General features: G+C 36.8%; 1 protein-coding gene across 5 annotated transcripts in view; it reads left to right on the top strand.

The window, feature by feature from the left end:
- RBM41 (RNA binding motif protein 41) overlaps positions 1–6145 on the top strand; it is a 60755-nt gene extending 54610 nt beyond the window's left edge. For 2 of the 5 annotated variants that reach the window (XM_032592100.1, XM_030305295.2), the window contains exons 6-7: positions 2126–2273; positions 4120–6145. In XM_032592100.1, the coding sequence (XP_032447991.1) occupies positions 2126–2273; positions 4120–4286 (315 nt within the window). In that variant the 3' untranslated portion in view covers positions 4287–6145. The remainder of the gene's footprint in view (positions 1–2125; positions 2274–4119) is intronic. The other 3 variants (XM_032592099.1, XM_032592101.1, XM_032592098.1) reach the window with 2 other exon arrangements.
- Positions 6146–24507: the final 18362 nt, after the last annotated feature.

Raw genomic sequence — 24507 nt, 5'->3', positions numbered from 1 at the left:
GAGTCACACATTCCACCAACTAAGCCAGGCATCTGTAAGACTTTTTGTTTTTGTTTTTGAGAGAAAGAGAGAGAGAGAGAGAACACGTGAGCATGAGCAAGGGAGGGACAGAGGGAGAAGGACCCGAGCTAGGGCTAGGACAGAACCCGAGCTAGGGCTAAATCTCACGACCATGCGATCATGACCTGAGCCAGAATCAAGAGTCTGATGCTTAACTGACTGAGCCACCCAGGTGCCCCATGAGATCTTCTTTTTTAATGTAGGCATTTATCACTATGAAATTCCCTCTTAGTTCTGCTCTTGCTGTATCCCATAAATATTGTTATCTTCTGATTTCATTTGTCTCAAGATATTTTATAATTTCCCTTCTGATTTCTTCCTTGACCCATTGGTTGCTTAAAAGTATGACATTTAGTTTCCTTCCACATATTTGTGAAATTTCTAGTTTTCCTTCTGCTGTTGGAAGTAAGGTATTGAAATCTCCTAGTATTGTATTGCTGTGTATTTCTCCTTTCACTTCTCACTGTTTGCTTCATATATTTAGGTGCTCTGATGTTGGGTGCATATTTATTTATAGTTATATCTTCTAGGTAAATTAACCCTTTTGTCATTATATAATGCCCATTTTTGTCTCTTGTGACAATTTTGACTTAAAGTCTATTTCATCTGATATACGCATGGCCAACCCTGCTTTCTTTGGTTATCATTTTTATAGAATATCTTTCTCTATCCTTTCATTTTTAGTTTATATGTGCCCTTAAATATAAAGTGAGTTTCTTGTAGACAGATTATACTTGGATCTTGTTTTTTTAATCATTCAACCACTCTTGTGTCTTTGATTAGGGAGTTTAACATACTTACATGTAAAGTAATTATCGGTAAGGACTTACTATCATCATTTATTATTTGTTTTCTGTCTTGTAGCTCTTTTGTCCCTCTTTTCCTCTCTTGATGTCTTCCTTTTTGTTTCATTGATTTTTTGTACTAATGTATTTTTCCTTTTTTTCCTTTTATCTTTTATAGGTCTTTTCTTTAGGGTTACAATGGGGTTTCCTTAAAACATAACAATCTATTTTAAGCCGATAAGAACTTAAATTTATTTGCTTTCGAGGGCTCTTGTTTTCTTGAATGTGTGTGTGTGTGTGTGTGTGTGTGTGTGTGTGTGTTTATAGCATCCCATCCTAATAGAATATTGTCTCCTTTCTCTGAGGGTACTAGTGATTTTTTTTGAAGTTTTCTTCCTTGCATGGTCTGTTTTCTTTTTCATTTGCTTTCATTTCTGTTTGTTTGTTCTGTTCTCTCTTTCACATTAGAGGCTTCCCACAGATACAGTAGATACCAGATCCGGGTAATCTGTGCCTATATATATATGAGTAGGCGCCAAAAAGCAGATTGGACGCTCTAAGCACCTGAGTGGCCCTTGCTGACTTTTAGCTTCACTTTAAAGTCATCTGGCTGGTCCATTTGTTGGAGAAATTCCCCATCCCAAATCAGTATTTTTTTAAATCTTTTCTCTTGGGGCTAATCATATTTAGTGTGCATTATTTCTCTTAATCTTCTTGTGTTCAGATATAGTATTTACACCCTCATCTGTGCCTGACACTCCCCATATCTAGAAAATGAGCTACCAGTATTCACCATGATTGGGGTTGGCCTTTCTCCAGTAGCTAATCTTAGGGGAGGATCTTTCAAGATCTAGTTGGTTTTTAAGCAACTTTCAACCTTCCCACCTTATCTTAATCTCATCCCTTTACCTTCATTTTCAGAGGTACCTGAAGCTTTCAGTTCCTAAACTGTTTGTGGATTCTTAGGTGTAGTTTGGGTTAGTTCCTGGATTTCCCCACTTCTGGTTTAAGATTCAGCTTTCTTGAGTACACTTATCTAATTATTTTCCAGCTTCCAGAGTACTGCTGCTATTGCCTCCTTTCCTCGTTCTTTCTGACCTCGTGGGTTTGTGTTTAAAAAAAAAAAAAGGCCCTATAGTTTTAGAGAGTTTTCTGGAGGGAGTAAAATTAGATGCATGTATTCAATCTGCCATCTTTATCTGAAACTAATTCTTACTACAGTGAAATAGTTGCCTTACCTCCCTCATGTGCTATTTCTGTTGATCCTCGGTTTACATTAGGTGTTATACCTGAAGAACCTTAGCCCTCGGGTGACCGAAAAAGACCTTGTCTCATTGTTCGCTCGGTTCCAGGAGAAAAAAGGACCACCAATTCAATTCCGAATGATGACTGGACGAATGAGGGGGCAAGCTTTTATCACCTTTCCCAGTAAGTAGCTTTATCTGGATAATTAATTGTAGCATCAGTTCATTAGAGACTATTTATACCCTCTCTAATTTAGATATAGCCCTTTGATTTCTTCATATCACGTGAGAAGCATATGCTTGAACAAACACATGGGAAGAAGGAAAGAGAAGTAAGGAAAATATGTTTTCAGTGTTCTTCCACCCTCCCTCCTATGCTTCCTCTCCTCCACTGACAGTGCATGACCGCCTTATCCCATTGTCCTCAGGTTTCTCCAGTCATAGCACTTCCCTTCTCACTCTATCAAAATGGACCTTCCCTTTGCTGATGATGGTATTTCTAGTTCAGATTATATTACTTATTAATATATTGGTATCCTGTTAGAATACCCTAGTCTGCCCTATTCCTTTAGGACTAAGAGATTATATGTTAACATGCTAATTCACTAGTAATTCATAATTAACTAGGGGGTGATGATAAATTCCTTTAACTATTGTTTCCATCTTACTACTTGATCTCAGTATCATAATTAAAAGAGAACAATAATACAGGAATTTCATTTTCTTTTTTAAATGTATTTTTTTTTTAATTTTTTTTTCAACGTTTTATTTTTATTTTCGGGACAGAGAGAGACAGAGCATGAACGGGGGAGGGGCAGAGAGAGAGGGAGACACAGAATCGGAAACAGGCTCCAGGCTCTGAGCCATCAGCCCAGAGCCTGACGCGGGGCTCGAACTCACGGAGTGCGAGATCGTGACCTGGCTGAAGTCGGACGCTTAACCGACTGCGCCACCCAGGCGCCCCAGGAATTTCATTTTCTATAGCAGACCAGACTGTCTTTTCTGGTGGAAGCTGGGTAGGAGCTCTACCTTTCATTATCCCTAACTACCATTACTTATAAACAGCCTAGTAATCTAAGTATAGGCAAGTGCTTTTACACATAAGCCATACCAAACTCCCCTCTGCTTCTTTAGAATTAACTTCTTTAGATTAAACTATTTTTCCTATCTTGTTAAGGTTTGTGGATCCTCTACACTAGCGGTTTTCAGTCCTTTTGTGGGAGGACCCCTTTTAAACTTAAAATATTTTTCATTGACCCCAAGCTAATATAATCCATTAATTGAAAAATATATAATAAAAATATTTTATAAACTCAGTACTTTAAGGTGTATATCTGTTTTATAACAGCAGTATAACATTTGAAAATTTGTAGTATATACATATGTGAGACATAAATTGGTTTAGTCTAAAGACATTGCTTGTCTACTTATGATTTCACAGACTCTGGGCAATAATTCCACTTCTAAATTTTCTACATACAGGCTCTGAGACTGTTAAAAACAGTTGAAAGTTGAAAACTCCTGCTATCCTTGCTATACACTGTATACTCACACCTCAAGTATCCATATGCCTATAAGATTTCTTAAACTTATTTATTCCAATGAGGGCTCCCACTCTCCCATCAAAAGAAAAAAGCAAAATGTTCTCAGTACCATGGTAACATCTTTTATTTGTGTCGTCCATTTTGAAAATGGTTTCATTATCATAATACCTATAATCTGTTTTCTAAGAGGTTTATAGATTATTGGTTATAGCTTTGTCACACTGTCTATATTCTTGTTTCTTTACCTTTATCTTTGTGTTAGGAGACATTCAAACATCATTTTAAGTTTTTATTGTCATTCTTAGCCATTAGTTTAATCTTGCTGAGTTATACAAATTTGAGATTATGGAAAAGATAATAAAATTAAGAACTATATAGGCTTGTAGCCTATATTTAACTCCAAGGCAAAACAACATAAACTAGACTTGAAATAGAATTGAATTACTAAGCCCTATGTAAATTGATGCTTTTTTCTTTCTCTTTTAGATAAGGAGCTAGCACAGCAAGCATTGCATCTAGTAAATGGATATAAACTACGTGGGAAAATATTGGTGATAGAATTTGGAAAGAACAAAAAACAACGGTCAGATCTCCAGGCTGCTTCTCTCATATCATCTGCTACAGATAACACTACAGAAATCAGTGGTAGCTAAAAGATATATAGATGGTGAGTCCCAGGAGGTCTTTCTTGCATCAGAATCTTGGATCTGGGATTTGTGTATAGATAGCAATTTGCTTGGATTTGAAGAAGAGAAACTAACTGAGGGAGAGAAAAATCTAAGATAATCCCCCTCTGTTTCAGAACAAATTGGTAGGAAACATTTTTTATAATCAAAGACTATATAGGACAGACATATGGGAAGTATGAAGTGTAGGGTACAAAGAGTATCATTTTCTCAGGATAAATTACAAAAGATTATTTCCAAGGTTAAAAAATCTTTATAATTCATCTGGGGTCTTAAATATTTGTCCCTAAATATAACATTCTTTCCAAGGTTGCCTCCTATATGCAGAACTAAAAAACTAATTACATGTTGAAATATTTATTTACTAGAGCTCATTTATCCTTCTTTATATCCACCAGTAAATAAATGACCAAGACCCCAGGCATAAACATCAACAAGTGCTGTTGAGTAAGAACTGTCAGCAGTGACAATACGTTGTTTCATAAGTTAGTCCATACATTTAACGAAGGCTTCCCCATGAAGTTATCAGTGTCTTCAAAAAGCTATATATTTTTCTAATGAAAGCATTTAGATCAAAATATTAATGTTCTCATAGTCATTAAGCTAGCTACCATTGAGCAATCATTGAATTCAAAGCAATAAACATTGAATCAATATCTAATGTATGTTATGTATTAGGTGTATGAATTTTAGAAGAGGAACATACTAGCAAACAGTACTAAAGGAGGGTGGGAAGAAAGTGTTCTCCAGAAGAGAGTCAGTCATTCCTAAATCCCTCAGTTATTTGTAGTTGCTGGAGAATAGAAAGAATATATGATATAGAGGAAGTAGTACAAACTTTGGAATTGGACTTGTGTTTGAACTTCACAGCCACACTTACCATTTCGTGACCTTGGCAAGTCACTTAATCTGAGCCTCAGTTTTCTCATCTATAAAATGAGGATAATAATACTACTTACCTCACTGGGTTGTAAGGATTAAATGAGATGATATTATTTTAGCTGAAGAACAGGAAGAAAAAAACTGAAGAAAATTTAACAGAGAGTAAGACCATTAAGCACCCCAACATACTTTTAACAAGAGGACAAGAAAAAGAGAAGAGGAAGAAAGAAGCAGAAAACATATTCCAATAAATAATGGCTGTAAATGTCTCAAATTTGATGAGAAGCATCACCTATACATCCAAGAATTTCAACAAACCCCATGTAGGATAAAGAAGAAATCCATAGACCCATCATAACAAAAGTGCTAAAGCTCAAAGACAAAGAGAAACTCTTGAAAGTAACATGAGAAAAATGAAGCATCACTTACAAGAGAACCCCAATCAGATTAACTGCTAACTTCTCATCAAAAACAATGGAGATGGCAATGGGATAACGTATTCAAAGTGCTCAAAGAAAACACCTGCCGATATAGAATCCTATATCCAATAAAGCTGTTTTTGAAAATGAAGATAAAATATAAGCCTTCCCACATCATCAAAAACTGTTGTTGTTGGCAGACCTGACTTATAGGAAATAGTAAAGGAAGTTCTTCAGGCAGAAAGCAGTGACTTTGGATAATAATTTAAATCTGTACATATAGAAAAATAGCATGGGTAAAGGTAATTACATAATTAGGAAGGACAGTCTAAATGCATTTTTCCTTCTCTTAATTGATTTTTAAAACAGTTGTATAAAGCAATATGTATATAGTTGCATTATTGGGTTTATAACATATAAAAATGCAATATATTTGCCAATAACAGAACATAGGGTGGAAGCAAAACTGTATTGGACTATAGAAATGACTCCAGATGGTCACGCCAATCTACAGGAACAAGTGAAGAAAAGAAATAGGAAATAAGAAAGTTAATATAAAAAAATGACAAATATATATTTTCTCTTCTTCCTTCTCTGAGCTTCTTTAAAAGACATAAAATTTCATCAAATAATAATTATAACAGTGTATTGTTGGATTTATAACATGTAGAAATAATATGTATAACAATAATACCATAAAAAAATGGGGAAAGGAATAGATTCATGTAGGAATAAGGTGTTTATATCTCATTGGAATTTAGTTTGTATATATCTGAAGCCAACTGAGTTAAGATTTGTATGGTAAGCCCTAGAGCAACCACTGTGTAAATAACTGAAAATACTATTAAAGAAACTTAAATTAGAAAATATTGAATGCCAAAGGATAAATAGAGAAACAAAGACAAACCTCAGAGACGTATAAAAAGCAAACAGTAAAATGGCAATCTTAAGTCCACCTATATTAATAATAGCAATAAATATGAATGGATTAAACAATCCAATTAAAGGCAGAGATTGTCAGACTGGGAAAAACACACAAGATTCACCTCTATGCTATTTGTTGGGGTTACACTTTGGAGATACAAATAGATTGAAGGTTAAACAGAATTATCAGGTAAATGCAACTATAAGAAAGCTGGAGTGGCTATACTAATACCAGATAAAATAGACTTTAAAACAAAAAATGTCATTAGACACAAAGAGTGACATCTTGTAGTGATAAAAGAGTAGACCCATCAGGAAGAGCAAAATTATATATGCACCTAATAATGGAGCACCAAAATACATGAATCAAAAACTGAACTAAATGAAGGGAGAAATACACAAGTGTACAGTAAGAATTGGGGTATTTAGTACCCCATTTTGAATAATAGAACAATTAGATAATAAGCAGGGAAATAGAAGACTCGAACAACGCCATAATGAACTAGACTTTAAAGTGATCTATAAAACACTACCCAGCAAGAACAGAATGCACATTCTTCTCAAGGGCATATGAAATATCTTCAGGATAGATCATATCGTAGACCATAAAACAAACCTCAGTAAATTTAAGCAGACTGAAATCATGCAAAGTATGTCTTCTGACTACATGGAATTGAGTTAGAAACCAATAACAGAAAGTTGGGGAACTTGGAAATATGAAGTAGACACACTTTTAAATGACCAATGGGTCAGGTAAAAAACCACAAGAGAAATTAAGAAATCCTTTGAGATGAATGAAAATGAAGACACAACATGCCAAAATGTGGGATGCACCAAAAGCAATGCTTGGAGAGAAATTTATAAACACAAATGCCTATATTTAACAAGAAAAAATATCACATATCAATAACATATCATTTTATACCTTGAGACACTGCGAAAAGAGGAGCAAACTAAGAGCAAGCAAAAGGAAGGAATAAAAAAGATTAGATAAATAAGTGACAGAGAATAGAAAAACATTAGAGAAAGTCAATGAAACTAATGGTTAGTTCCAGAAAAAGATCAGCAAAAGTGACAAAATTTTTGCTAGATTGACCAGGGAAAAAAGAAGACTCAAATTACTAGAATCAGAAGTGAAGGAGAGAACATTACTATCAATCTTCTAGAAATAAAAAGTATTATGAAGGAACACTATGAACAATCATATACCAATAAATTAGATAACTTAGATGGAATGGAAAAATTCCTAGAAACACAAACTACTGAAACCAATCAGAAACAAAATCTGAAAATGTCTGTAACAAGTAAAGAGGTTAATTAATAACTTAAAAAAATACAAGGAAAACCCCAGGCTCAAATGGCTTCTCAGATAAATTCTAGCAAACACTGAAGAATTAATACAAATTCCTACATACTCTTTCAAAAAGTATAAGAGGAACATTTCTAATATATGCTATAAACACGGAATAACCCTGAAAACATGCTAAATGAAAGAAGCCAGTCACAAAAGACTGTATAATTATATGATTCCATTTATATGAAGTGTCCGGAATTTGTAAATATATAGAGACAGAAAGTGGATAGTGGTTGCTCAGGGCTAAGGGTGATAGCTGAATTGTATGAGGTTTCTTTAGAAGTTGGTTAAATGTCCTAAAATTGATTGTCATAATAATTGTACAACTCTATGAATATACTATAAGTAATGAATTGTATGTATGTGAATTATATCTCAAAGTCACCAAAAAAAAGAAATTGGATAAAACCCAACAGTCCATCAATAGGAAAATGAATAAATAAATTATGATACATTCATTTAGTGGAATACTGTACATCTATTAAAATAATGGGGTATATGTATGAATACATTCTGATCTGTTTGGTGTCCAGAATTTTGTACTAATTTAAAAAGCAAGAAATGGTATAATGTGAATGCATTTTTATAAACAAAAGCATTTGTATATGTATGATATATGTATATACAGGTATTTCTGAATAAATTTAGGAAAAAGCTGGGAAATATACATACCAAACTGTAAACCTTTTAGAAGTGAGATTAGATAGGCTGAAAGGGGACTTTTGCTTTACAAAATTTTTAAAGTGTGATTTTGGGGTGATTTTTACTTTTTTTCAGTTATTTTTTTTAATTAAAAAAGTTTTTAGTACTCTACAAATGTCTTGGCTTCCAGAATATTTGTCAGGCCTGCTCTGAGAATATCATCTAACTGTACTCAGGACAAACTCCTATTCCTTTTATATAAATCTAACTCTTCAATTTTAAATATAGTTTAAGGGGAAGAAGTAAGTTATCCTGGTATAACCTCTTGCACATATTACCCAGGGACATAATTCTAAGCTGGACTTTTCAGAAGAAACTTATTCCTGTTGAGTGGAAAATCTCACCTCTGCCCTTTACTAGACCTACAGATCATTAACAATAGAGGAAAATAAAAATAGAGGATGTCCCTCAACTGGTGCATATACAAACTGTGGTATATCCATACAATGGAATCCTACTCAGCAATAAAAACTATGATGAACTGTCATACATGCAACAACTTGGATGAATCTCAAATGCATTTTGCTAAGTAAAAGAAGCCAAACTCAAAAGGCTACTTACTGTTTGATTCCATTTATATAATATTCTGGAAAAGGCAAAACTATAAGGAAAGAAAACAAATCAGTGGATGTCAGGGGTTAAAACTGGCAGACTGATTACAAAATGGTAACACAAAGAATTTGCTTTAGTAATGGAAGGTTTCTGTATCTTGATTATAAGTTACTTAAGTGTATGCATTTGTCAAAACTCGAATTATATACCAGAAAGGATAAATTTTACCATATGTAAATTTTTAAATAAATGTAATTTTTAATGGAGAGAAGAAACAGTTTCTTAAAGTCATTTTTATAAAGTATTGTTCCTATTCTGTGGTCTTTTGATTACATAGAAGACTTAAAGCCACTTAGCTGCTATTTATTTTCTGCACACAGGTCAGCAGAAATCACCAGTTAAAAACATCTATACATACACACACAACCCTACCATAAAAAAAAAATCAAAAGACAAACTAGAAAATAATTTGTCATGCACAAAGAGCTAATTTCCTTAATACAATGTATATAATTTTCTTAATGTACAAAAGTCAATAATTCAATAAAAATGTGAGTGAACCAGAAAATTTATAGAAACTGAAATATAAATGAGTAATAAACTAAGAAAAGTGTTCAGAGTAGTAATAAAAATTTGGACAATGAGCTCCTTTTTTTTTAAATAAAACATTTTAGATTTGCAGAAAAGTCACAAAAATAGCATGAGTTACCATATATCCTTCACCCAGCCTCCCCTAGTGTTAACACTTTATTATAATCATAGTACAATTCTCAAAAACCAAGAAAATAATATTGACACAGTACTATTGACTAATTTCAGACCTTATTTGATTTTTTCCATTTGTCCCACTAATGTGTTTTTATGATCCAGGTTCAAATCCAGTATCCTACATTGCATTTATTATTTATTGCAGTTATTTTGTAAAATGTCCCTAATTGGGGTTTGTCGGATAATTTCCTATGATTAGACTCAGGTTATGTGTTTTTGGTAAGAATACGACAGAAGTGATGTACCCTTTTTAGTGCATCATATCAGAAGATAGCTAATGCTGTTATGTCTTAATACTGGTGTTATTAACCTCAATCACTTGGTTTAAGGTGTTTCCTATGCTTCACTGTACAGTTACTATTTTCTTCTTTATAATTAATAAATATCTTGTAGGAAGATACATTGAGACCATTCAAATATCCTGTTTCTCATCATACTTGTGTCCACTAGTTTTAGTATTTATCAGTTGTTCTTGATGGTAACGGTTACTACTATGGGGTTTACTAATAGTGATTTTTATTTCTTTCATTGCTTCTATATGTATTAATTGAAATTCTATAAGGAAAAATAACCATCTCCCCTATTTATTTACTGATTTGTTTATATCACCATGGACTAATGGATGTTTATTTTATTCTGACTTAATAACTTAATACCATCATTATTTTGTTCAAATTGTTTCAACTTTTTTTTTAATGTATGAAATTTATTGTCAAATTGGTTTCCACACAACACCCAGTGCTCATCCCAAAAGATGCCCTCTTCAATGCCCATCACCTACCCTTCCCTCCCTCCCACCCCCCATCAACCCTCAGTTTGTTCTCAGTTTTTAAGAGTCTCTTATGCTTTGGCTCTCTCCCACTCTAACCACTTTTTTTTTTCCTTTCCATCCCCCATGGGTTTCTGTTAAGTTTCTCAGGATCCACATAACAGTGAAAACATATGGTATCTGTCTTTCTCTGTATGGCTTATTTCACTTAGCATCACACTCTCCAGTTCCATCCACGTTGCTACAAAGGGCCATATTTCACTCTTTCTCATTGCCACATAGTACTCCATTGTGTTTATAAACCACAATTTCTTTATCCGTTCATCAGTTGATGGACATTTAGGCTTTTTCCACATTTTGGCTATTGTTGAGAGTGCTGCTATAAACATTGGGGTACAAGTGCCCCTATGCATCAGTACTCCTGTATCCCTTGGGTAAATTCCTAGCAGTGCTACTGCTGGGTCATAGGGTAGGTCTATTTTTAATTTTTTGAGAAACCTCCACACTGTTTTCCAGAGCGGCTGTACCAGTTTGCATTCCCACCAACAGTGCAAGAGGGTTCCTGTTTCTCCACATCCTCTCCAGCATCTATAGTCTCCTGATTTGTTCATTTTAGCCACTCTGACTGGCGTGAGGTCATATCTGAGTGTGGTTGTGATTTGTATTTCCCTGATGAGCGACGTTGAGCATCTTTTCATGGGCCTGTTGGCCATCCGGATATCTTCTTTAGAGAAGTGTCTATTCATGTTTTCTGCCCATTTCTTCACTGGATTATTTGTTTTTTGGGTGTGGAGTTTGGTGAGCTCTTTATAGATTTTGGATACTAGCTCTTTGTCCGATATGTCATTTGCAAATATCTTTTCCCATTCCATTGGTTGCCTTTTAGTTTTGTTGATTGTTTCCTTTGCTGTGCAGAGGCTTTTTATCTTCATGAAGTCCCATAGTTCATTTTTGCTTTTAATTCCCTTGCCCTTGGGGATGTGTCAAGTAAGAAATTGCTGCAGCTGAGGTCAGAGAGGTCTTTTCCTGCTTTCTCCTCTAGTGTTTTGATGGTTTCCTGTCTCACATTCAGGTCCTTTATCCATTTTGAGTTTATTCTTGGAATGGTGTAAGAACGTGGTCTAGTTTCATTCTTCTGCATGTTTCTGTCCAGTTCTCCCAGCACCATTTGTTAAAGACACTGTCTTTTTTCCATTGGATATCCTTTCCTGCTTTGTCAAAGATTAGTTGGCCATACTTCTGTGGGTCTAGTTCTGGGGTTTCTATTCTATACCATTGGTCTCTGTGTCTGTTTTTGTGCCAATACCATGCTGTCTTGATGATTACAGCTTTGTAGTAGAGGCTAAAGTCTGGGATTGTGATGCCTCCTGCTTTGGTCTTCTTCTTCAAAATTCCTTTGGCTATTCGGGGCCTTTTGTGGTTCCATATGAATTTTAGGATTGCTTGTTCTAGCTTTGAGAAGAACGCTGGTACAATTTTGATTGGGAATGCATTGAATGTGTAGATAGCTTTGGGTAGTATTGACATTTTAACTATTTATTCTTCCAACCCATGAGCACAGAATGTTTTTCCATTTCTTTATATCTTCTTCAATTTCCTTCATAAGCTTTCTATAGTTTTCAGCATACAGATCTTGTACATCTTTGGTTAGATTTATTCCTAGGTATTTTATGCTTCTCTAGGTGCAATTGTGAATGGGATCAGTTTCTTTATTTGTCTTTCTGTTGCTTCATTATTAGTGGATAAGAATGGAACTGATTTCTGTACATTGATTTTGTATCCTGCGACTTTACTGAATTCATGTATCAGTTCTAGCAGACTTTTGGTGGAGTCTGTCGGATTTTCCATGTATAATATCATGTCATCTGCAAAAAGTGAAAGCTTGACTTCATCTTTGCCTATTTTGATGCCTTGGATTTCCTTTTGTTGTCTGATTGATGATGCTAGCACTTCCAGCACTATGTTAAACAACAGCGGTGAGAGTGGACATCCTTGTCGTGTTCCTGATCTCAGGGGGAAAGCTCTCAGTTTTTCCCCATTGAGGATGATATTAGCTGTGGGCTTTTCATAAATGGCTTTTATGATGTTTAAGTATGTTCCTTCTATCCCGACTTTCTCGAGGGTTTTTATTAAGGACCGATGCTGAATTTTTTCAAATGCATTTTCTGCATCGATTGACAGGATCATATGGTTCTTATCTTTTCTTTTATTAATGTGATGTATCACGTTGATTGATTTGCGAATGTTGAACCAGCCCTGCATCCCAGGGATGAATCCCACTTGATCATGGTGAATGATTCTTTTTATATGCTGTTGAATTCGATTTGCTAGTATCTTATTGAGAATTTTTGCATTCATATTCATCAGGGATATTGGCCTGTAGTTCTCTTTTTTTGCTGGATCTCTGTCTGGTTTAGGAACCAAAGTAATATTGGCTTCATAGAATGAGTCTGGAAGTTTTCCTTCCCTTTCTATTTTTTGGAATAGCTTGAGAAGGATAGGTATTATCTCTGCTTTAAATGTCTGGTAGAATTCCCCTGGGAAGCCATCTGGTCCTGGACTCTTATTTGTTGGGAGATTTTTGATAACTGATTCAATTTCTTCGCTGGTTATGGGTCTGTTCAAGCTTTCTATTTCCTCCAGTTTGAGTTTTGAAAGTATATGGGTGTTTAGGAATTTGTCCATTTCTTCCAGGTTGTCCAGTTTGTTGGCATATAATTTTTCATAGTATTCCCTGATAATTGCTTGTATTTCTGAGGGATTGTTTGTAATCATTCCATTTTCATTCATGATTTTATCTATTTGGCTCATCTCCCTTTTCTTTTTGAGAAGCCTGACTAGAGGTTTATCAATTTTGTGTATTTTTTCAAAAAACCAGCTCTTGGTTTCATTGATCTGCTCTCCAGTTTTTTTAGATTCTATATTGTTCATTTCTGCTCTGATCTTTATTATTTCTTTCCTCTGCTGGGTTTGGGGTGTCTTTGCTGCTCTGCTTCTTATTCCTTTAGGTGTGCTGTTAGTTTTTGTATTTGGGATTTTTCTTGTTTCTTGAGATAGGCCTGGATTGCAATGTATTTTCCTCTCAGGACTGCCTTCGCTGCGTCCCAAAGCATTTGGATTGTTGTATTTTCATTTTCGTTTGTTTCCATATATTTTTTAATTTCTTCTCTAATTGCCTAGTTGACCCTTTCATTCTTTAGTAGGGTGTTCTTTAACCTCCATGCTTTTGGAGGTTTTCCAGACTTTTTCCTGTGGTTGATTTCAAGCTTCATAGCATTGTGTTCTGAAAGTATGCATGGTATGATCTCAATTCTTGTATACTTATGAAGGGCTGTTTTGTGACCCAGTGTATGATCTATCTTAGAGAACATTCCATGTGCACTTGAGAAGAAAGTATATTCTGTTGCTTTGGGATACAGAGTTCTAAATATATCTGTCAAGTCCATCTGATCCAATGTATCATTCAGGGCCCTTGTTTCTTTATTGACCATGTTTCTAGATGATCTATCCATTGTTGTAAGTAGGGTATTAAAGTCCCCTGCAATTACCACATTCTTGTCAATAAGGTTGCTTATGTTTGTAATTGTTTTATATATTTGGGGGCTCCCGTATTTGGCGCATAGACATTTATAATTGTTAATTCCTCTTGATGGTTAGACCTTGTAATTATTGTATAATGCCCTTCTCTATCTCTTGTTACAGCCTTTAATTTAAAGTCTAGTTTGTCTGATATAAGTATGGCTACTCCAGCTCTCTTTTGACTTCCAGTAGCATGATAAATAGTTCTCCATCCCCTCACTTTCAATCTGAAAGTGTCCTCAGGTCTAAAATGAGTCTCTTATAGACAGGAAATAGATGGGTCTTGTTTTTTTTTTTTATTCATTCTGATACCCTATATCTTTCGGTTGGCGCGTTTAGTCCATTTACACTCAATGTTATTATAGAAAGATATGGGTTTAGAGTCATTGTGATGTCTGTAGGTTTCATATTTTGTAGCGAGGTCTCTGGTACTTTGTGTCACAGGATCCCCCTTAGGATCTCTTGTAGGGCTGGTTTAGTGGTGACAAATTCCTTCAGTTTTTGTTTGTTTGGGAAGACCTTTATCTCTCCTTCTATTCTAAATGACACATGTGCTGGATAGAGGATTCTCGGCTGCATATTTTTTCTATTCATCACATTGAAGATTTCCTGCCATTCATTTCTGGCCTGCCAAGTTTCAGTAGAGAGATCCATCACGAGTCTTATCGGTCTCCCTGTATATGTTAGAGCACATTTATCCCTAGCTGCTTTCAGAATTTTCTCTTTATCCTTGTATTTTGCCAGTTTCACTATGATATGTCATGCAGAAGATCAATTCAAGTTACGTCTGAAGGGAGTTCTCTGTGCCTCTTGGATTTCAATGCCTTTTTCCTTCCCCAGATCAGGGAAGTTCTCAGCTGTGTTTCTTCAAGTGCACCTTCAGCACCTTTCCCTCTCTCTTCCTCCTCTGGAATACCAATTGTGCGTAGATTATTTCTCTTTAGTGCATCACTTAGTTCTCTAATTTTCCCCTCATACTCCTGGATTTTTTTATCTCTCTTTTTCTCAGCTTCTTCTTTTTCCATAATTTTATCTTCTAGTTCACCTATTCTCTCCTCTGCCTCTTCAATGCGAGCTGTGGTCGTCTCCATTTTGTTTTGCAGCTCATTAATAGTATTTTTTAGCTCCTCCTGGCTGTTCCTTAGTCCTTTGATCTCTGTAGCAATAGATTCTCTGCTGTCCTGTATACTGTTTTCAAGCCCAGCGATTAATTTTATGACTATTAATCTAAATTCACTTTCTGTTATATTGTTTAAATCGTTTTTGACCAGTTCGTTAGCTGTTGTTATTTCCTGGAGGTTTTTTTGAGGGGAATTCTTCGGTTTTGTCATTTTGGATAGTTCCTGGAGTGGTGAGGAACTGCAGGGCACTTCCCCTGTGCTGTCTTGAATAACTTGCGTTGGCGGGCGGGGCCGCAGTCAGACCTGATGTCTGCCCCCAGCCCACCGCTGGGGCCACAGTCAGATTGGTGTGTACCTTCTCTTCCCCTCTCCTAGGGGCGGGATTCACTGTGGGGTGGCATGGCCCATTTGGGCTACTTGCACACTGCCAGGCTTGTGGTGCTGGGGATCTGGCATATTAGCTGGGGTGGATCGGCAAGGTGCACGGGGGCGGGAGGGGCAGGCTCAGCTCACTTATCCTTCATTGATCCGCTTCGGGAGAGTCCCTGTGGCACCAGGAATGAGTCAGACCCGCTGGAGGGATGGATCCGCAGAAGCACAGAGTTGGGTGTTTGCGCGGTGCAAGCAAGTTCAGTGATAGGAACTGGTTCCCTTTGGGATTTTGGCTGGGGGATGGGCGAGGGAGATGGTGCTGGCAAGCGCCTTTGTTCCCCGCCAAGTTGCGCTCTGTTGTCCGGGGCTCAGCAACTCTCCCTCCTGTTGTTCTCCACCCCTCCCGTTCTCCGAGCAGATCTGTTAACTTATAACCTTCCAGATGTTAAGTCCCTCTTGCTGTCAGAACACACTCTGTCCGGCCCTTCTGCTTTTGCAAGCCAGACTCGGGGGCTCTGCTTTGCTGGCGGGCTGCCCCTCCACCCCGGCTCCCTCCCACCAGTCCGTGTATGCACACCGCCTCTCTGCCCCTCCTACCCTCTTCCGTGGACCTCTTGTCTATGCTTGGCTCCAGAGAATCCATTCTACTAGTCTTCTGGCGATTTCCTGGGTTATCTAGGCAGGTGTGGGTGGAATCTAAGTGAGCCGCAGGACGTGGTCAGCCCAGTGTCCTCCTACGCCGCCATCTTCCTGGAAGCCTCTCAAATTGTTTCAACTTTGGCCATTCAGAGCTTCTTTGTCATTTTGACATGTCTCTATTTTTTGACTACTTCCTTCTTTCTGGCACTACAAGTTGTTCCAGACTCATCTTGGTTTTTTTCCCCTATCTGAGTGCTGGAATCAACCATTTCTACACGAAGCCCTAGTTCACTTGACTGGAAAAATAGTATTTGAAACGAAGACCTATGTCAAATATTATAAAGATTGATAACAGCAAATGTTTCCAAGGGTATAGAAAATAGACACTTTCATACACTTTGGGTGAGAGTATAAATAAGTGTAACCTTTTGGGAGGACAATTTGGCCATGTCTATTGAAAATAGTTGTGAGGGCCTCCTAGGTGGCTCACTCTGTTAAGTGCTGACTCTTTGTTTTGGCCCAGGTCTTGATTTCACGGTTGGTGAGTTCAATCCACGCGTCAGGCTCTGCACTGATAATGCTGACAGCATGGAGCCTATTTGGGATTCTCTGTCTCCTCTCTTTGCCCCTTCCCTGCTTGTGTGTGTGTTGTGTGCGCATGTACTCGCTCTCTCAAAAATAAATATTAATTGTGAAGATCTAGAAAATCTTCTAGAAATCCATTATACAGAAATATTTTTATATATGCTCAGGGATTGATGCACAGGAATATTCATTGCAGCATTGTAATAGCAAAAACCTGGAAACAAAAGTTCATCAAGAGGGAACTGATTAGTTAAATAACCATATTGTGGTACAACTATTTGATGAAGTATGTTGGCATTAAAAGGAATGAGACATATCTATAGATATTGATATGGACCTCGCTTCATAGTTCATTGAGAAAATAAAAGCAATTAGATGAGAACTTTCTCATCTTCTTATAACCAAATCTACCATCTACTTAATTTGTGTCTACACTCCTGATTTGTGTCTACAGTACACTCTAGCTTTCTCTGTGTACTAAATAGAATAGTGATTAAGGGTGTGGGATCTAATGTCATACTCCCAGTGTTCAGATCCCAACTCTACCACTTACTAGCTGTGTGAACTTGAGTAAATTATTTAAACTTTGCCATCATTTTTTTTTAATTTTTAAAATAAATGAGGGCAAAAGAAGTACCTCACAGTGTTTTATTAAATGAGTATGTGTAAGGTGTTTTGAATAGTACCTGGTACATAGTAAGAGCTCAATAAATATTAGATTGTCATTACAATGGATGAAGTATCCTAGCCTCTATAAAAGGCCATCCCCTTCATTTCTGCTTTGGATTCCAGTCCCCTGATTTCTCAAGCACCTAACACATATAATCATACTCTTTCTGCATCACCAATCTATCATTTCTATCAGGATATTTTAGTACATCCCACTTATTTAAAAAAAAAAAAAACAACCTTCCATGACTTCACATTCTCATCAAGCTATTGTTCCATTTCTCTATTCCTTACAGCAGAATTTCTTGGCGTTTCCTATAGTCATTGTATCCACTGTTTCCATTTTCTCCTAAATCTCCTTCAATAAGGCACTTCTCTTGACAATGTCTTTGGTAACATCCCCCACCCCATCTTGCCAAATCAATGGTAATTTCTCTGTCCTCATATATCTCAACTTCTCAGTTGCCTTCAATGAAGTTTACGACTTTCTTTTCCTTGAAACATTATTTTCTTGGCTTCTATAACACCACGATGCTGGTTTTCTTCCTGCTTCACTGATAAATTCTCAGTCTCCTTATGGTTCCTTCTCTGCTTGTCTAAATGTTATAGTGTCCCAGGGCTCCTTCCCTAGCTTGCTCCTTTTTTACTTTACTCTCTCCTTAACAGTTATCGTCTAGTTTCACAACTTTATATTACTACCTACAGGCTTATGACTACCAAATCTGTTTCCAGCTCAGATCTTTGTATTAAGCTCCAGATTCTCGAACCCAGATGACTCCCTGACAAGGCCAGTTGAATGTCTGAGGCCATCTCAAATGTAACATGTCCAAAACAGAAGACTTGAATATTTACCTTCCCAACACATCATTCTTCTAGACTTTCTCTCATTGGTAAATGACACTACTACCCAAGTTCTAAGTATGTGCTTCATTCCTTTTTTTCCTCTCACTTTCCACATATATCCATAATCAATCCTGGATATTACCTAGAGGTGGTGTCCAAAAATATATGAAGAATCGCCCATTTAAAAAAAAACTTTACTACTAATCCAATCCATCCTAGACCAACCCATAATTGGATGGACTACTACCTAAGCCTTCTAACTGGTGTCCTTTCTTCCACACTTGCCTCTTTGCAGTCATTCTCCAAAGAGCATAGAAAGTAATCTTTTAAAAATATACATTGTAATTCTGTAACTAATTGACTTAAAACCCTTTAATAAGTTTCCATATTAGTAAGAGAGAAAAGCAAACTCTTGAAAGTGAAAATGGAAGAGCAGGAAAAGCCAGGGATCAATCCTTCCACTAATGCAATGCTTAAGCTAGAAAAAAACTTTAGAAGCAACTTTTTTTGGAACTCTGAAATCTGATATAAAGCTTACAACAACCAGGGTAGTGCTTATGAAGAAGCTCCTGAGTTTCAGTAAGAGAGTGTTACGACATTTTTACTTACCTGCCTACCACCCCCCCAATTAACAGCTCAGTAACAGCCAAGGCATGGCCAGCTTATAGTTTGCCAAAGGAGGCAATGCAGACCTTCTCAAAGAGTTGTAGTTTTGCATTTTGACCTGCCTGGTGGCCCCCTAAGGGACCAGCTCAAGAATTAGTTTTGTTTTTCCCACCTCACCCAAATGATCTCAGGACTGGAGTGGCCTCCTGGGCAGCATTTTTTCCCCAGTTTTTTTTTTTATTGTGGTAAAATACACATAAAATTTGCCATCTTAACCATTTTTAAGCATACAGTTCAGTGGTATTAAATACATTCATATTGTGGGGCCATCACTACCCACCCATATCCAGAAGTGTTCTTATCTTGCAAAATTGAAAGTCTATAAACAATAATTCCCCATTCCTCCCTCTACCCAACCCCTGACAACCACTGTTCTACTTTCTATCTCTGAATTTGGCAATTCTAAGTATATCATATAAGTGGAATCATACAATATTGCCTTTTTGTTATTGACTCATTTTACTTAGTGTAATGTCCTAAAACTTCATCCATGTTCTGGCATACATCACAATCCCCTTCCATTTTAAAAGGCTGAATAATATTCCATTGTATGTATATACTACATTATGCTTATCCATTCATTTGTCAATGGACACTTGCATTGCCTCCACTTTTTAGATATTGCAAATAATGCTGTTGTGAATATGCATGTACAAATATCTCTAAAGGCAACACTTTAAATTTGGGGGGGGTATATAACAAGAAGGGTAATTGATGGATCATATGATAATTCATTTTTAATTTTTTGAGGAACCAGAAAAACTGTTTTCCACAGTGGCTATACCATTTTACATTCCTACCAACAATATACTTAGGGTTTCAGTTACTCCACTTTCTTGCCAATTTTTTTCTTTTTTACTTCTGTTTTTAAAAATGGTAGCCGGGGCGCCTGGGTGGCGCAGTCGGTTAAGCGTCCGACTTCAGCCAGGTCACGATCTCGCGGTCCGTGAGTTCGAGCCCCGCGTCGGGCTCTGGGCTGATGGCTCAGAGCCTGGAGCCTGTTTCGATTCTGTGTCTCCCTCTCTCTCTGCCCCTCCCCCGTTCATGCTCTGTCTCTCTCTGTCCCAAAAATAAATAAACGTTGAAAAAAAAAAATTTAAAAATGGTAGCCAAATTAATAGATGGGAGGTGGTATCTCATTGTTGTTTTTATGTTGGATGGCATTTTTTTAAAGTAGTAAAAAGCTGCTTTGTTTGAGGCAAGAGTGAATGGACATTAAAATTAGCAGACAGACTGAAAAGACTAGGAAGAGGCTTGGGAATGAGGTACAAGCAGGGAATAAGAACGTTGACAAGTTCCTACGTATACTGAGGGATCTAGAAGATGGTGTGAATCCTCAGACATAAACTCATGCTCAGAAACACTTCAGAGACTCTAAGTTTTCACCTATGACTAATCTTTAGCCTCTGTGCAAATGGGAAATAAGGCTAAGGCAGAGTTGTAAACTGGCTGGCTAAACATTGAAGGAATACTCCAATTTAGAGCCAATCTACAAAGAACCAAAACAGTATTTTTGTTACTTCTGGGTTTTTTTTTATTTTAGTTTTTTATTTAAATTCTAGTATGTTAATATATGTGGTAAAATTAAGTGTTAACCTAGTGATCATCACATGTGCCCTCCTTAATACCCATCACCCATTAAGCCCATCCCCCACCCACCTCCCTCATCAACCCTCAGTTTGCTCTCTATAGTTAAGAGTCTCCTATGGTTTGCTTTCTTCTCTCTCCTTTTTTTTCCCCTTTCCCTATGTTCATCTGTTTTATTTCTTAAATTCCACATATGAGTGAAATCATATGGTATTTGTCCTTCTCTGACAGACTTATTTCACTTAACATAGTATGCTCTAGCTCCACGCATGTTGCTGCAAATGGCAAGATTTCATTCTTTTCGATGGCTGAGTAATATTCCATTTTATATATGTCACACATATGTGTGTGTGTGTGTGTGTGTGTGTGTGTGTGTGTATGACACATCAGATAAAGGGTTAGTATCCAAAATCTATAAAGAACATATCAAACTCAACACTCAAAAAAGATGTTATACACATTTTTTTGATATGAAATTTATTGGCAAATTGGTTTCCATACAACACCGAGTGCTCATCCCAACAGGTCCCTTCCTCAATGCCCATCACCCACTTTCCCCTCCCTCCCACCCCCCATCATCCCTCAGTTTATTCTCAGTTTTTAAGACTCTTATGGTTTGCCTCCTTCCCTCTCTGTAACTTTCTCCCCCCTCCCCCACGGTCTTCTGTTAAGTTTCTCAGGATCCACATAAGAGTGAAAACATATAGTATCTTTCTATGACTTATTTCACTTAGCCTAACACTCTCCAGTTCCATCCATGTTGCTACAAAAGGCCATATTTCATTCTTTCTCATTTCCAAGTAGTATTCCATTGTATATATAAACTATAACTTCTTTATCCATTCATCAGCTGATGGACAATTAGGCTCTTTCCATGATTTGGCTATTGCTGAAAGTGCTGCTATAAACACTGGGGTACAAGTGCCCCTATGTATCAGCACTCCTGTATCCCTTGGGTAAATTCCTAGTAGTGCTATTGCTGAGTCATAGGGTAGATCTATTTTTAATTTTTTGAGGAACCTCCACACTGTTTTCCAGAGTGCCTGCACCCATTTGCATTCCCACCAACAGTGCAAGAGGGTTCCCATTTCTGCACTTTACTCCTAGTCACTTCCTATCTCTTTACCCTGTGTATATTCATCATATCACACATTATATGAAATTATCTTACCAATTATTTGCATACTTGTTTACCTATTTGCCCCCATTACAATATAACTTTCAAAAGAGTAGAAATTTTATGTGTTTTCTTTTTAAATTGCAGTACTCCAAGAATCTAGAATAGTGTCTGGTGCATAGTTGTTTAATAAATAATTATTGAATAAAAAGATATACTTGACACATTAGCTAATTCTCAGAGTTTTTCTCTTCATCACAGTGATTCTAGTGAGAAACTCACACACCAAAAACTATGTCTCCTATAATACCTGGGCAACTATAGTGAGTAAGGTGGTCTGTCACCACAAGTATGCTCTCAAGATTCTGAGTTTCTTATTTTGAGGATTTGACTTGTCTTTTTGTTCCAAACTTAAAGGATCATAACATGAATACTAAAAGTCCTAAAATTATCTAGACTAGTATAGAAAAAAATTCAAGGGATTCTCATGCTGACATCATCATCACCATCATTATCATCATCATAAATATAACAATTTACTTGCCATTACCATGCTAAATATCTTATATAAATAAATTATATAATTTCATCTTTAAAAATAAACAATCCATTAAAAATAAAGACCTCTTGATGCCCTCCCAGCTATGATCCCATTTCTATGCTCCCCTTAACAATAAAAGTCACACAAAGTTGTTTATACTTTTATTTCCAAATGTTCTCCTTAATCTATTTTAACAAGGCCTTTGGCCCTACCACTCTAGTGAAATAGATCTTAAGATCATCAGTTGCCAAATGCTATAGTTATATTTTGGCCCCCATGTTCTTTACTTCTCAAAATCATTCAACACAATTGATCACTCCCTCCACTTAAAACGTTATTTTCACTTGCCTTCTGTGATACCTTACTCTTACTTTCCTTCCTTCCTCACTGGCTACACCTTCACTGTTTCCTTTGCTGACTGACTTTTATTCCTCTTCTAACATCTCTAAATATTGGATTTCCCCAGGTATAAGTACTACAAAACTCTTCTTAATAGGCACTCATTCTTAGATGATCTCATTCGGACCCATGGCTTTGAATCCCACCTATATGCTGATGGCCCCCAAATGTATAACTCTAGGTTGGCTCTCTCTCTTGAATTTAAAAATTTTTTAAACATTTATTTATTATTGAGAGACAGAGAGACACAGAGTGGGAGCAAGGGAGGGGTAGAGAGAGGGGGAGACACAGAATCTGAAGTAGGCTCCAGGCTCTGAGTTGTCAGCACAGAGCACAACCCAGGGCTCGAACTCACAAACTGCGAGATCATGACCTGAGCCAAAGTCGGTTGCTTAACCAACTGAGCTACCCAGGTGCCCCAAATTTTATACTTGTATATACATCTGTTTACATGATATCTCCACTTGGATGATTAATAAGAGTCTCAAACTAAGCTTATACAAAATAGAGCTCTTGATACACTTCATATCTAAAAACTGGTTCCATTACCAACGGTTTATCCCCTAAATGGTATAAACACTTACACAACTGCTAAAGCTAAGTACATTAAAATACATCTAGAGTCTAGAATAATACATAGCACATAGAAGGGGAGCAAAACATGTTAGCTGAATAAATTAATAAAATTAACTAATATAATCCTATAAACTCTTTTTCACCTGATGTAATGGAGCTTAACCCTACAGAGTATAGAATATAGGAACAGACCTCCTTTTCACTGTAACAACTAGGAAAAAAGGAGATATCTATATATCTATCCATATCTGTATATCCTAACAAGAGAAGAGTCCTTTGTATATGTGTGGAATTTAGCAACCTATTTCCTTCTATGGACATCAGGAAAGTCTGGATATGAAGTAAGGATTGTTTTTGTTGTAGACAGAGACACTCTGCTGAGGGAGAAAATAGCAGCAGAAATTTTACAGCCTAATGGGTTGGCATGACAGGTCAGAATTTGGAGGAGCCTCAAACCCATAGTCAGATCTCATCTTGCTATATACTTTTGCTCAGTGCTGGAATGACATTGAAGGCTAAGAGACTAGACTGGGAATTCAGAGATAGATCCACTGCAGTCTCATGATTTATAGGAGACAAGAGTTTAGGTAACTAAAAAGTTCTCTATTAAAGGGGAAGGATCTGCTTTTAAATTTGGCCCTTGAGACTTTTAGTTAAAACTGAGTGGAACTAAAGCCGCAACCCAGTGTTACTTAGCTCAATTCTTATTTGGTTTGAGATGATTAGCTCCTTACTCATTTTCCTGACAATAACCATACCCTCTCTTGGAGAAAAAAAAAACATTGACATTAGAATTTATGGTCACTCGGGGCGCCTGGGTGGCGCAGTCGGTTAAGCGTCCGACTTAAGCCAGGTCACAATCTCATGGTCCGTGAGTTCGAGCCCCGCGTCAGGCTATGGGCTGATGGCTCAGAGCCTGGAGCCTGTTTCCGATTCTGTGTCTCCCTCTCTCTCTGCCCCTCCCCCGTTCATGCTCTGTCTCTCTCTGTCCCAAAAATAAATAAACGTTGAAAAAAAAATTAAAAAAAAAAAGAATTTATGGTCACTTTATGCACTATGTTCAGCATACAAAATTATGAGACATGAAGAAACAGGAAAATGTGACTCTTAATCAATAGGAAAAC

This window comes from Lynx canadensis, chromosome X, assembly GCF_007474595.2.
Source record: "Lynx canadensis isolate LIC74 chromosome X, mLynCan4.pri.v2, whole genome shotgun sequence".
Classification (NCBI taxonomy): domain Eukaryota; kingdom Metazoa; phylum Chordata; class Mammalia; order Carnivora; family Felidae; genus Lynx; species Lynx canadensis.
The sequence above is the reverse complement of the archived record's forward strand: the minus strand, read 5'-3'. Positions and strand labels throughout refer to the sequence as shown.